The sequence below is a fragment of the Lepisosteus platostomus genome, chromosome 22 (genome assembly GCF_059453375.1).
Source record: "Lepisosteus platostomus isolate fLepPlt1 chromosome 22, fLepPlt1.hap1, whole genome shotgun sequence".
In the NCBI taxonomy this organism is placed as follows: domain Eukaryota; kingdom Metazoa; phylum Chordata; class Actinopteri; order Semionotiformes; family Lepisosteidae; genus Lepisosteus; species Lepisosteus platostomus.
Genome location: NC_142632.1, coordinates 16733121 through 16748452, shown reverse-complemented (window position 1 = coordinate 16748452; position 15332 = coordinate 16733121). Strand labels below are relative to the sequence as shown.

Here is a 15332-nt window from a genome sequence, read left to right as displayed (position 1 = left end):
AGATGAACCCTTGTTATACTTGAAAGCTCAGGCAAGGCAAAATTAAATTATTCTCGAGGGGGACTCAATGTAAGCATGGTTTAAACCAGCCTTTAAGATAGCTGTGCTTTATTGTATAAAGCTCACTTCACAAATGAACTGAACTGACAGATCTGATGTTACAGTCTTGTTGATCTGATACAATGCCCCCTGAAACAGAAAGGGCTATTGCGTATGGAGGCTAGGGAGTAAGGACATGCTTGTTAGAACTGGCAATGTCTCAGATGTAATGTGGACTTGACATCATAGCAGACTGTGCATCAGTTCCTAAAAAGGAAGAAGCTTGAATCTTTATTGAAAAGAGCAGCAGTTTTTAGATATATATATATATTTTAGCTATATATTGTATTATAAGTACAGAGAAAGGAGCATGGGTGAGGACAGCAGGAATAAGGGTAGGATGTGGACTATTTAAGAACTACTACCTCTGTTAGAACTCTGATTAAACATGTAGTAGTTTATTTTTATTCTATTTTACCAGTAATGTTTAGCATTCGAGTGAAAGAGCAGAATCGGTTCTGAATAGTTGCATGGCCTTGGCAAACAAAAATCAGGACAGTGTGACCTCAACCCTTTGAGGAACATGCTTCCTACACAACAATACAGCTATCTGGAGGGTCATCGTGCTTTGTATGGCCTGGAATCAGCATATAAACATCTTATTAATTAATCCTAATCAAAACTACCTCAAAAAGGTCTACTATATTTCAGGCCTGAACGGTATACCAAATGAAGGCAATGCACCTGGTTTCAAGACCTCGTAAAGATGTCCATCTTAAAACATTTCTAAAACCATCAGAAGAAGATTAAGTGCTGCATATCTGAAATACAGTAACATGAGGGAAAAAATGAAGGCCTCATGTTCTGTGCAGAGACCAGCTGCGGCTGATCGCTCTCACGTTATCACAAAACTGGCTATGACAGTGGGATCACATCACCAGTCTTTGGAGGGCAAGAGAAAACCCACAGTTGAGATCCCATTCAATAGTTAAAACCTGAAAGCGCTAAAATGAGATCAGAATTTCCAGTCTCTCTTGGTTGATGTAAACTCAGTTCAAAGTCACCTGTGCACAAACGTCTCAGCCTGCTATGTAACGTATGAGGGTAGACAGTTCAGCAAAAGTATGCGATTGCAAATGTTCAATTACCTTTGCTCTTCATTGCAAATCACCAGCTCTGAACAATGTTAGAAGGCTCACTTGTATAGCAATACAGCAGAGCAATGCGGTATCATTCTATAACTTGAGTCCTTTCTTGGTAGATACAGTACCTGGCAGTTACCATCAGCTATGATTACATTGACAGTGTTTACCTTGCATAAAAGCATCTGCTAAATTAATAAAACAAACTATACTTGTGTTAGCCCAGTTTAGGTCTGTGGCATGGAAGAGCATTTGAAATGCATTTTGTATAGGTACCGATTAGCATTTATATTTAGTTTTGGTAGTGAATGCATCACATTTGCAAATTCTTTTCTAAAAAAAACATTGCATAATTTGCATTTTAATACATCTGACCCCATGTCTGACCGGTGAAATGCTCTATTATATCTGTGAATAGATTGTATCAGGATTCAAATTTTCAGTACATTAAAAGAGCAAAATTGTGCAAATTATTAATTTTTTGTCACAGTTATGATGTGACAGACTCTCTTTCTATCCTTCTGCATGCTACTGTTCAAAACTGCTGACACTACTCAGAGACTCATTTTACTGAAAATCAGATAGAAGCATAAAACGACATCTACCAGAGAAAATAACAGTTTTTTGTATGGTAATATCCTGAACTTAACTGGAAACACTAGCTTTTTCACTAGAACAGAACCAAGAGAGAAGCTGGAGCATTTCACAACATTACAAAATAAAGTACAAAGTTATAACAGTTATATAGGGAAGAACTGTAATGAGTTAATAAATTAACAGGTTGAAGAATATAATTTGGAAAATGTAACTGTGTCCAAATGTCATGTACTGTAGGTAGAGCTACAAGGTGTCTTATTAGTCATGCTTAAGCAGCTATTACAAAATCTCTACAGCAACAAGATGTCCTCTGTGTAGATCTTCTGATGGAAAAGCTAATTGACACTAGGTAAAGAACAGAACATCCTCATGTTCTCTGAAAACTGAGTTTTATGGAGCAGGATTTCTGCTTCGAATCAATAAAATCCCATTATCTCAAATAGCAGTGATCAAAAGGAGACTGAAGCTAAAAGCCACCTACACCCTGCAGCAGACGTTCTTGTTTAGATGCAGTAATGTGCCTGGCCTGTAAATATACACTTAGCTTAGAAAAAACAGCTGCCACAGCCGCACTCCTCAGTGAATCATTCCAGGAATCCATGCTGAATCCCTCGCTCCCTGTCCCCTGACATGCAGAGGATAGCTGTTCCTCCTGCAGAGCACTGATCTGAAGGCTGTACAGCGTATGTGCACGAATACAACATTCAGAAACACTGCCAAAAGATAATAGACACCACATTTCAGGAGCTCAGACCTAGAAATATACCGCCAAAGCTACTAGGTAGTAATGCTCAAGACTTTTCCCCAAGACAGAATTCTGATCTCAATACAAGTTAAGTATCAATAGGGTTTTTTTGGGGGGATTTTTAACCATTATCTCCTAGACCCTCAAAGCCATATGATGCAAAGGCTAGTGAGCACATCCAGTGAGCCAAAAGACCAGAGGTTATTTAACATCTTTACAGCTCAGCAGGGTTGTAGGGAGTTAAGTATTATACCAAATCAGCCTGGTTCCAAAAACACACAGTGATTTACAGAATGGGTTTAAAGCAGAGGTGTAAAGGTCACTTCCTGAATTGAATAAAGCCATAAGACTCTTCTTAATAAAACTTAATAAGACTCTTCTCAATAAAACAATTAACCCGATTATTTTCTTTTTTCCAGGGATAAATATTTTTAAAAGATTTTAAAAACCTTTTACAGCTAAGTACATAAAATACTCACTTCATTAAAGGTACAGTTCCTTATACATCTAAGAGCCAAGTAACAAGTATTAAAATTATGCCATTAATTAAATTAATGAATTGGACTTACTACCTGAGAGCTCAGGTTGGATTAAGAACCAGGATATACTAGGTCCTCCAGGAACTACTTTGAGCAGTGGAAAACCTTGCATTTACTTGTAAATTACAAAGTGTAATATGAGAGAGGTCTGTGACTCCTAATTAACACAGGCCTATTTCCTCTTTAAGAGTCACATCTTCCTGAATCTTGATAAATAGGGTGAACTGGTGTGTGAAGTTCAAGACATGCTGATCTGAACGTTTAGGGATCTCTAAGGCCGTGACACTAAATGCCCATATGTGCCCTCAACACACACTTTCCCTAAACTAGTTCCCACTCTCACCCCTCCTCCTACCCATCTTCTTCTATTTACAACAGTGGCTTTGTGCTCTTTACATTTTTTATCTGCACATTAAAAGTATATTGTTAATTTTTCCTGCTTGCTTAAAAACAAAAACATTTAATCAGCAGGATTAAGGGCAAAATCAGGAAGATGGCATGGCAACAGCGTGGCGGCACCGATACAGAAGGGACAGCAAATACACAAAGCCAAACATAAAGGCTCATTTACATGCAGGTACAATATAACACAGCATTAAGGCTTCACCACTCCAAACACTGAAGAGGCGGATTGTGTTTTAATTATGTACCCACAGAAAAATGAAACGGTCAATGGGTTACACACTGTTTCACCACTCATCTTAACGTACAAATCACAGAAATAAACAATGAGGCATGTTCATTTTATGACGTGAAGGGAATGAAACATGATAGGCAAAGCTATCAGTCCAGAAACACCATTAAAATATCTGACCAAGCCCAGGGAACACCAGAAGCAGAGGAGCAGAATCTGTTGCAGTATAGTCAGGATATAAAACCATCATTCAGTCAAATGCAATGAGGCAGTCCCATGAAAGATAAGACAAAATGAGAAAAGTGTTCTCATAAGTGTCAAATTGAGAAATTGGGTGTTAACAGCATCAAAGAAAACCCCTCAAACTGAAAGGAAATGGAAAGAGCAGCTTTAAATACAGTATCACTTTGTACTAAAGCAAAAAAAAAACTGAATGAAGTACACACCTTTATTCAGAACCAGACAGTCCCTGTGGGATTTAATGGTTAGAAGCAGGAGCATAGCATAGGACCAGTTTCTTCTCACCCAAATGTGTCAATTTGTACCCATGCAACTGACTTTTATATATACCACATACTTGTATATCTTTATAGCACTACCTTGGTGTTTTAATTAGACCTGTTGAACTCTAGTTTTGCGCACTGCTGTCTTTATTAACTAACACCCCTTCGACAAGTGACAGCATTAACCGCACAGAATTCAAGAGCCAGACTTACTCTTGCAATTGGTGAGGTTTATTTAAGCAATTCCTACACGTACATGTAATTAGTAGAGAATGCAGATGTCGGTCTGTCAGCCATTCTGAAAGAAGTAATTAATAATCCCCTCTTTTACAGATGATATTTTGTCAATATTCAGAGGCTTAAGCTAATATAAATGCTCTGTTGCCTGACAATCTCTAAGGAAGCAACTAAAGTACTATAATATTTGAATCTAGCAATAGCAAACACAGTACAATGCCAAAGAGAAAGCTTACAGAGTAAGGCGTGCATTTGTATAACTGAGGTTATAAATTACAAAGCGCATAAAAAATGGGGTTTATTGCTCTTACAAGATCATGTCACTGGTGTTCACAGCATCAGCAGTGCTCTGATAGGAGCGAGGGGAAGGATGGGTCTTGTAAAAGCTGGTGTTCATCAACATGAGGTGTCTGCTGTCAGAGATCCCCGACACCAAGTGTTTTAATGGCTATGACTTGCACAGGGACAGACGTCACACCCAAGTGCTCCAGAACCAATGTGAAGCCAGATGCTCTGCATTACAGACAAGACACGAGTGTCCTCCCCCGTCACAGTCGAGCCGATGGCTTCCAGGGCACCAGCCATGCGCTTGCAGCCATAAGAAAGTGTTTCATGAAAATCACATCATATGCACAAATGTGAACTTGACAAGGTAACCGCACTGCAAAACTAAATCACACCAAGTTTATTACATGTCTGGACAGAAAGATTTCAGATTGTGGATGCATTTTTAGGACCTTCTAAATGTTTTAAGCATCTCATAGTTATACCAGAAATGTATCGTTTTGTCCTTTTTGAGATGCATGCTTTAATGAATCATAGAACTCTAATCACATTTTCATGGAAACAGGCCATGAGAGCCATATGTACTGGTAATACTGTAAAAGCAGCGGTGATATTTTATTAAAACAAATTTCATCCAAAATAAAGGGACAAAGTCGGCTGCTGACAATCTACTAAGGAAGGATGTACTGTAGCTAATCTGGACTGCACAGCGTAATAAAATAAACAAAAAAACAACATGGCTTTTGCATTGTCACAGATGACAGCATCAACATTCCACAATAAATCAAAAGATAACGTCTAATTTTAGTCATTTACAATTTCTCATGACACATCCCACAATCAAACTCAGGAGTGGTGTGAAAAACTGGTGTCAAGGACAAACGGACTATAATGCTAATTATTGCCAAGTTTGTGTCATCTTTATGTACAGTAGAAGATTTTAATCACAGTTTAAACAAGCTAAGCAAAAACTAAAAAAAAATAAAAATCACCTCCATTAACAATTGTTTTCCACATACACTCTTGTATCCCAATGTCAAAAAAAGTCATCACAGTCAACCTTTCCTTTTCTAGGAATAAATTTCATTCTGTTCTTGAATCATGCCTCTTGGAGTGGGGCTTTACTTGCTTTGTCAACAGATTTAATTTAAAATGGTTCAAAAAGGTCTTTACACATTAAGATGCAGAGGCTCACTGTGGCATGATTCACTTTCTTATTTTAAGCCCTTCTGTCAGGTGGCATGTCATTAACAGACTGGAAAAGACATGACCTGAGACCTGCGAGCTGCCAGACATTACAGCTCTGTTTCCCAGGATTAGATTCTTCCACTGTCCCACCTTTTCATTTTCATTGCCATTCCAAAAAAAAAAAACCCTGTACCTGTTATGGTAGTTACCATGACAAAAAAAAAAAGGTGTGCTGACCAGTCATTCCTCTTCTTTAAACCGTGAAACAGACTTTGGCTCCAGTTCAAGAGTCATCAAGGAGGAAGAAACCACACAAAAGCCAGTGTGTGTGAGGCAAACAGAAGAAATAAAGGCAGTGCTTACCTTCAGAAACTCCAAGTGTGGAGGGAATATAAACACTGCTGTTGCTTTGGGCTGAACCTGAAAACAACAAGTAAGAAGCGATAATGTCAGATAAGTCCTGATAAAGTGAGCTACTGTACAGAACTCTGGCTAAGCTAGTGGATTCTGTCTGCTGGCTAGCAGGCAGGCTGCTCACGTGACTAGAAACAATTCTTTCTGAAACATCCTGTTCCTCAAGGGGAAGCTGCCTGGATTTTTTAAAGGAAAAGTGAGAATGTTGGGACATTATGGAGTCCTCACACTGCTCCGAATACTCCATGCAGTGCTCTGTTCATGTTATCTGATACATTTCTTATGAGTCACATTCATGGGTACAGAAGGCAGCAGTGTTATGCATCAGGAGCACTTGAGATGCTGAACTCAGATTCGAATAATTACCTAGCTGAAATTGAATTTAATGCAAAGCACAAACCAAAAATAAACTTAGTTACCATTTTTAATAATGACTTGAATAACAGTCAGTGATGTTTTTGCCACAATAAACAAAATTCTTGGATTGATGCCGTTTCTATGCTCTCTGAGTTTTTCTAAGTTTCTTCCTTTTACTTCCAAAAACCCTCTCCTTACGGTTAATCATTTTAATGTAAGTGTGTTCTGCCTTTACCTCTATAACAGGCTGATGTATTATAGCTTTCACTGGCTCTGTAGAAGTTTGCATCTGTCCTAGAAAATGTTTTCCCTTTTTTGAATACTTATCTCTTGTACCACGAGTGCATTGGCATACTGGCACATATCCCACCCAACCATAATACTGCAGGACAGGTGACAGGGCTGAGCAGCCCAGCAGTTTGATCACTCCTGTGGACATCACCTGGCTGTCTTGGCAATACTCTCCTCTGTTGTACGCCTTCCTCTGATGACCTCGTACCAGGACTTTCATGTTCACAATTCACACACTCGTTCATCATCGTCACTGACCGAGTTCACAATCCTCCATCATGCCAGAACACATTCAAATGAAAGAATATGTATTTGACTGATCTAAATAAATAAATATTATTAATTATTATTATTAATATTAATATTAATAATAATAAACCATCTATACTTAAAACCCTGTTAGGGAGGAATTCCTCAGAAAGGTACAGTACAGTTTGCCCGTTTTTCCATAATCAGAGTTGCTTTCTTCTTTTGTAAATATTTGTTTTGCACCGAGAGCACTTAAGCAAATGGACACTGGTTTTGCACTTTATTATTGCTTCCTGATTATTTCTATGACTCCTGTGGCCTCCCTTAATGCCAGTTGAGTCACAGATGAAGCTTCAGACATTAAGCTTATAAAACACTGATTGAATGCTTCGAAATGAGAACATTCATGCTTCCTGGCTTGATTGATTACATTTAATCTGAGCAACTCATTCAATGGTTTCATGAAAGCATCAACCACACAGCTATGTAGTTTGTTCCAGACACCCGCCACCTTCTATAGTCTGTTCTTTTTTATTCTATTTTGCTCACTTTATATTTCCTTAAATCCCATGGCTGTTACCAGTCCTGGAGATAAAGCCATCCCTTTTCATGATGTACAGCAGATAACCTTTTCATTGTAGGCTTCTCTTCTTGACATGACCTTTGGCTTTTGCTTAGAAAACTAATCAATTTATGACTCATGAGAACATAGAATATTGTCAAAGAACTTAAAAGGCTTGCCTATGTAGATTTTTGCATTACTCTAGGCACTTAGCTTTTCTTGTTTTATGGAGAAGAGTCTTGTGTCTACGGATGCTCAGCTTGTCCATGCATCACTGTACATTTTTAGTAGGGTGCATCTTCAAAGTATGCTGTTGCAGGGAGAAAGAATCATCCACTTTGTCAGCACAGCATGCCTACTCCTGCTGCTCTGAACAGGAGAAGGCATGACAGTGAGTCACTAGAGCGACCTGCTGACCTGGGTTTAGACGATACATGAAGCTGCTAATGTTCCAATTTGTATGGTTTTACCTTCCTACCTGAGCAAACTGCTCTCCAGTGTTTAGCAGTCCTGCAGGACCTGGATGCATTCATGAAATGACCTCAAGATGGGTCATTTCAATCAATCATGTCATTAGGTGACCATTAGTATGGGATGTGAGGTTGCAAAAGATTTATGCAAATACACATTCTTTTTGCGATCTTCTGTCACCTTAAAAAGTATTTTAGAGGATCAGAAAGTTGTCGAGCAAGTGTTAAGACAGATTACACAGCAAGAGTATTTTTCTGTGTTCTATAATCTAAAACAAGGCTCTAGATTCTGAACCTCATCATTGTCTTTTGGGTTTCTTTCCAGCTAGACCCCTGTTTGCTTAATTGAATTTCGTTCACTTAAGGGGTCAATTAAACAATCAGGACCTCAATGGGAAGAAAACCAGCAGATGCTAGGGTCAGCAAAGCCCCAGCTTAGAGATGGAACTGGGAAAAAAAAGTTTCAGCTACATTCAGTTCTAAAGTGCACAAAGTGAGTTAACCTCGACACAAAGAAATATTGTGCATTATAACGTTATTACCAGGAAATGCATGTTGGATGGATATATAAAGAACACCTTCTGCAGCTCCACATTGCATATTTTCAGCACATATTGAAAGAACAGCTCATTAAAACATAGACAGCTAAACCCAATGATAAAAGGAAAAAAAACTAAACTAAAAACTAAAGGAAAAACATACTCTTTCCATCATGCGGAAAGATGTAAGTAATCGGAAAGGAAAAACTCAGTGAATAAATGTACTGCCTCTCCAAAACTATTTGAATCTGAGACAACAAAAAGCTACATTTTTTTCACAACACTGTTCTTTTTAAATAAATATTACTGGCAACTGTATAGAGCCAAGTCTATGGTTAAATTAAACCAGCATTTTGCAGTTTCACAGTCTCTCAGTGGTGTTCAAATACTGCCCGTTATTTGGAACGTCACAGACGAGATAATATTAAATAAGTCAGTGGTGCCTACCTTTGTATTCACATCTGCAAGCACTCTTCTTTAGCAGCTGTAATCATTAAGGGCACCTGCATAAGTCCCTCCCAGAAAAAAAAAGAAAAACATTCTACAAGGACTTCCGTATTGTGCACCTCAGTTTGAAAAATAACCCTCACAGCGTAGTTTGCAGCCCCGTGTGTCACTGTGGCAAAGAAGCAGTGAAAGATCCTCTCAGTCGTCTTTGCCAGAACAAAGTGAGCTCTCATTTCCCAGAGCAAACAGCCGCACTGTAGTTTAATGCTTTTACCCTCCCCCTCTTATTATCTTGGCTTTGTGGATAAGCATAAGGCTGAGGTCATTCATTGTTGACTTTTCAGAAGCTGTGCTCCCCACGTGCTCTCTGAGAGACAAACAGCCCGGTCCACTGACAGTCCCTCCACAACACAAGGCTTCTCCAAGCTGAACACTGCTGCTGTCTTGGCAGTGCTCTGCGGGGATGAGGCTCTGAAGAGTGACCAGATTCAGCTTCACAATACCAGGCAACAGCCAGTGACAGACCCTCTTTTCTGAAAAAAAAAACAAACTCCAGAAGCAGCAAAATAGTCTTTGTTCTAGTTTTCCCAGCATCAGCTGCAAGACTGAATGACGCAATGTAGTGGGAGATATTTGTTTAGTGGTTTAAATGGACAAGTTCATTATTGCTAGGAAGTATCAATCAACATTTTAATAATGATGATTCCTTACACTTATATAGTGCTTTTCTGGACACTCCGGAAACTCTGGACTCTCCTCCTCCACCACCAGTGTGCAGTCCCACCTGGATGATGCGCCAGTACTCTCCCCACACACCAGCTCTCAGTGGGGAGGAGAACAGAGTGATGAAGCCAATTCAGAGATGGGGATTATTAGGAGGCTATGATTGGTAAAGGCCAGGGCTAAATTTGGCCAGAATGCCGGGGTAACACCCCTACTCTTTTCGAGAAACGCCCTGGGATTTTTAATGACCACAGAAAGTTAGGACCTCGGTTTGAAGGATGGCACCTTTTTACAGTATAGCGTACCTGTCACCATACTGGGACATTAGGACCCACACAGACTGCAGGGCGAGCGCTCCAAAGTTGATAAATTGATCCAATTAAGCCATTACTGACCCAATACTGGTTCAGAGCTGAGTTAAAACAGGACCCAACTCTCCAGCACCAGAACCGGACCACCCTTGAGCTGAAGGGATGCGTTTTTTAAAGTTCCAGATCCTGGGGCATTTCCCAAATTATTAAAAAGAAACTACTACACCAATTGGCAAGCCTACATTGCCGGACCAACATGTAAAGCATAGGAGCCAGTATCACCAAGGATACAAACTAACCGAACATTTCGTGAAGAACAAGTCAGTCCACATGACAGTGTTCCACGGGTCCGGTGATTCTTTTTCCCAGAACCCTCGTTGCTACAGACACAAACGAGAACGCTCACCTACTGTATGTATGCAACAACAGTAATGCTAATTTTAGTATTTTTTATGCAGGTGTAATACATTGCTTGGAAAGTAAAAAACAAATGGTTCTAAGGGTGATTGAAATTAGTTCCCCTAATCGATGGGCTTCCCTATGAGGAATGCAAGGTAATATTAGAAAAGCATCAGTTTTCCTTCTGCAAGGAGAAATTCTGAAACAATGATACATATACAAACCTAGTGATTTTCTTAAAACTTATAAGCAGAAACCCAATTAGTTACTTTCAAAGTATTTTAGATTGGGTGAGAAAAAATAAATGAAAAAGCTGTATTAAAAGTAATAAAAAAGTAATACAGGTAACTTTACGCACCATGATGCTTACAGTACCCCAGCCAAGTAACCTGTGTTTATCTTACTGGCATATTAAATGCCAGGCTCTTAACTACCTCGACACAAAAAGGTTAACGTGTTCTGCTTTCAGAAGTCTCTTAGCAACACCACACAAAAGCTATAGCTCCGAGGCTCGGTGGCTTCAGTTCTGAATGCAGCACGTTTTTAAATTTAGATATACTGTATACGATCCTACCCACCTACCCCTTTAAATACTAATAAAACAGCAATAAAATAACAGCGCCCACACACAAGTAAAAGGCGCAAACGGCAGGTCTCTAAACACTGAGCTGAGAGTTAAAAGAGCAGCCTATTGCTGTCACTGTGCATCAGAGGATCCGTCGCAAGAACATCTGTCATGCTCAGCTGCTTTGAGGTCTGGACCTCTGGAATCAATAGCTATTCCCACAGCATAACAACCAGAGTTTTCATGGCTACTGGGCATTAAGATTTGGGAACTGTACTTCAGCAAAAAAAAAAGATCATATTTAATCTCGGTTTGATCGGTAGTGCGTTTCGTATATTTGTAAATTAGAGCGGCACGCTACTTTGAATATGTAATACCCCTATTAAATAATTCATGAATCATGTTTCCCCGAAATTAACGATACTCTGTACGGTTCAGCATCTTTTAAAGTTTCATTCTCCTCTGAAATTAAAAATCTGTTTACATGACGATAAGGTCTTTGGTTTGAATGGAACTCTAGATTGTGCTGAAAAAACTTAAAATTTGCAGCGTACATGCAAACGTTAGACTTCTATAAAGCAAATGCATCTGTACTGTATACATGGGGAATAATTACGGAACTTAACCGGTACAATATTACAACATGAAGTCTAATTTTTAGGAAGTATAAGCATATAATGTGAGCGCCACGACTCTTACCAGGAACAAGCGATTTCTGACGATAATGTATATAGATCCTTTTTGAATGGAGCTCTCAATAATGCCCAAGTAGCCAAACTATTTAAGATTCGATTTCGTCGTACGTGAAGCATCAACAACATCATCTTCGCTTATTGGCATCACCTGTCCAGGGCGAGTCGAGAGGTAACGAAAGGTCAACACTCAGGGTCACATATTAGATTACACAGGGTCACATATTAGTGAGGGGTGTGGTGCTGAAAAACAGTAATGGATCACATCAAACGTCAAAGGCACCCGCAGCCTCCCGAAGGGAATTGTTTCGTTTATCTAAAAATGTCCAATTTATAATGACAGTAGAAACAGTCCTCCTCGACCTGACATCGATAATTCGCTATGGTTGCCTGTCATATTGCGAAACACAAGTGACCAGGTCTCCCTTGCCTACAAAAAAGAAGAGAGAGCCCTTTTCACATTATGTTTTCAACCTTTAACTCTCTCGTCTCTTGTAGCTGATGGAAGACGAATTGGGGAAAAATAAAAACCCAACTTGAGTTTATTTGACCCGGCCCTTCGTCCCTTTTTGTCTTGTTATATTACTTTGTCACCGACAAGAAATTTGAAGTGCGTCAGTTCATTCAAGGCAGCTGGAGAGGCCAGGCGGCCCTGGTGCGCAATAATTACGCGGTGGCCTTCGGCTTCTTTTTTTCACCCATTCCTTAGCAACCTGCGGTTCGCTGGAGCGCTGCTCTTCAAAAGGGACTAGAATCCTGCGAAGGTCGTTTTCCAGTCTGCTTTACATCTGTGCCACTTGACACACAAAGAAAAAACAGTTTGAATGAGGGGATTGTGTTTGATATCACCGCTACAGTACAATGTAACAATACAGACATACCCATGCTTTTCTTTCCTTATTTACCACGTTCTATTAGTCGATAGATTTTTTTTTTCATGGATGCTATGAAAACACATACTGTATATCAACAACAAAACTAAATTCTAGAGTGAAGTGCTTTTTAAAAATGTGTATGGGCTAAAGCCTTTGAGGCTTGTGAGCAAGCCATTGGGCACACCTGATATTTTTGTGCACTGGTGTTGCAGGAGGTCTGAGGGGGTTTTCATAGAAGAATAGATAACACCTTAATGAAAAAGAAATCAAAGTTCAAAGGGAATCATCTTTAAGCTTTTAGGTGGAACTCTCAGTAATAAAATCTTGCACATGGATAGGATATCCTGGTTCACAGCCAACAAAAGACATTATCAAGGAATGTTCAAACCCAGAAAAAAAGTGCTCCTGAATGTTATATCTTATACATCTGCAAAAACTGGAAGCACATCACTGCTGGAGAAAGAAATTCAACATTTATAGGTATTTTCATTCCTGATTTACCAGCCTGTGCTCTCAAAAAATGTGGGGTTATAGTATGGATTTATCGAGTATTGATCTTGTACCAGTTACGGTACCTTTTTGTTCTTAACTTTCTTTCTGTAATGAGTACTGTCGCCTTTACTTGAAAACAATTAAAAAAAAACAAACAAGACAGGATCAACAGGTTTTGGGACCTACAGGAAGCTCACAAAACAGAGGATTCAAAGTGTCTGCAGGACGTTCATGAGCTTACAATGTAACTAAAAATACAATTTGGGGATATCTCTCAAGTTGTTTTAAATACAAAATACAAAATTACACAAAATATTTGAGGCTGTAGGAAGGGGAGTAATAGTAATAAAGACCTTAAACATTTGCTTTTTCAAACAATTTTCTCTGAAATCCTCACAAGGACCTGCGTACAGCTGCTCTTATGTGTTTGAACCAAAGAACAGATAAAAACACATCGAGCTGTGAGATTAATGATTTATGATGAAGAGAAAAAAATGTATGTATTGCAAGGAAGTAATTAAATAGATAAAGCCCTTCAATAGCACCTTACTAATCTCTTTGTATTTGTTGTTGCAAACACCTTCATGCAGGTGCTTCTAATCTGTGCTTCTGATTGCCAGCGCTGTCAGGCCTGTGAGTGGATCTGCCTGCTGTATAATTCATTGCAGCTGACAAAATCGGGAAACGGGGGGAGAATGTCAGATCTCCTGTTTCTCAGGTAAACCGGTTCAGACAGCCTTGGAAATCCTTATTGACTGGAAAGAGAATTAGCCATGCTCAGCTGACTAAAACATAAAGTTTCCCTGTGAGTTCACAGCCCCCCTGCTCTTTTCATTATTCCGAACTCTGATGATTTTAAACCAGTGCTTCTCTCTGTCTGAGATTCTGCTGCCCAGCAATCATTTTCAGTACATTCAAAAACATACATTTTAAATGAGGGCAAGAACAAATGCTACAGTATGTCCATTACTCTTGGAGTTTGTTAAAAAAAACTCTAACAAGTAAGGCAAGTGTGACTGTCTTCAAGGGATCTTATTCTTCTAGTTTTATTCTTTCCATAATATTATGTTATTGTCACACTTACTGTTGGTAATTTGTTGGATCAGTTTTCAATCTTTTCAATGGTGGTGATAGTCTTGATAGCCTATGAATATCATCTCGTTTCCCCAAGTATAATTGGTAAACAGCCATGTTTATTTTTTTAATTCTTAAGTGCTTCTAACATTCGGAAACTGTCTGTCACTTCTATGCCAAAGTTATTCACCGCTGCCTGAGACATGCGGTTGAGTTCTTTCTTGGTAAACATCTGAGCGTTATAGTCCTACAATATATCAGCCATTTCTTTTTCAGTGTCTAGCATGTTTCTGTTGTTATCCCAGATTTAACTTCATCCTTGCCTGTTTCTTTACATTTGTAATACTGAAAGAACATTTTATTATTAGATTTAGCCTCTGTCTTATTGGTCTTTTACCACACCCTTTTTACCTGTGATTGGAAATGATTAAATTCTAAATAATAGGCTCTGGGTGGCTCAGGATGCATTTTGATACCTGTGGGTAGACGTTGGCTCTTCTCCTATTGGCTTGTTCAGATGGTCTGGCAATTTCTGCTTCCACAAGGCTTTCCTATGTCTCTTTTGTCTCAGTAGGTCAACTCTAATCCTGTGCAGAGCAGAGCGAATGCATGGGGGTTCACATGATCTCCATGGCATCAGAATAAGGCACTTCATCAATACACAGAGGATGTGCTTACTTGGAAAATTATCCTCTCATTTTTCAGATCACAAGAATACTGTTTAGTGAGAAACTCAAACCACTAATGTTGCCTCAAACTAAATGGCAGATCAATATGTTTCACTTTCTCTTGGAAAAAGCATGATGTCCAGGGATTTTATACTTAAATTAAAGGAGGAAACACTTGTTGACAGAAATATATTTAATTTGTACTTGAAGTCTGTCTCAGTACATATTAATGCCTTCCAGCTGCATTCTTCATGGAACAATAAAGGAATAGAGTTGCCATTTAGTTTTAATTTCT

The 15332-nt window shown here is 39.0% G+C and overlaps 1 protein-coding gene across 3 annotated transcripts in view; it reads right to left on the bottom strand.

Moving 5' to 3' along the window:
* The window catches only part of doc2b (double C2-like domains, beta), a 227708-nt gene extending 212779 nt beyond the window's left edge, over positions 1 to 14929 (bottom strand). For 2 of the 3 annotated variants that reach the window (XM_088615764.1, XM_088615765.1), the window contains exons 1-2: positions 7123 to 7234; positions 6273 to 6329 (exon numbers count right to left, since the gene is read on the bottom strand). In XM_088615764.1, the coding sequence (XP_088471890.1) occupies positions 6273 to 6329; positions 7123 to 7219 (154 nt within the window). In that variant the 5' untranslated portion in view covers positions 7220 to 7234. Of the gene's footprint in view, positions 1 to 6272; positions 6330 to 7122; positions 7235 to 9238; positions 9772 to 11935; positions 12725 to 14845 lie in introns of those variants that run through there. The other variant, XM_088615766.1, reaches the window with a different exon arrangement.
* Between the last annotated feature and the right edge of the window lie 403 nt (positions 14930 to 15332).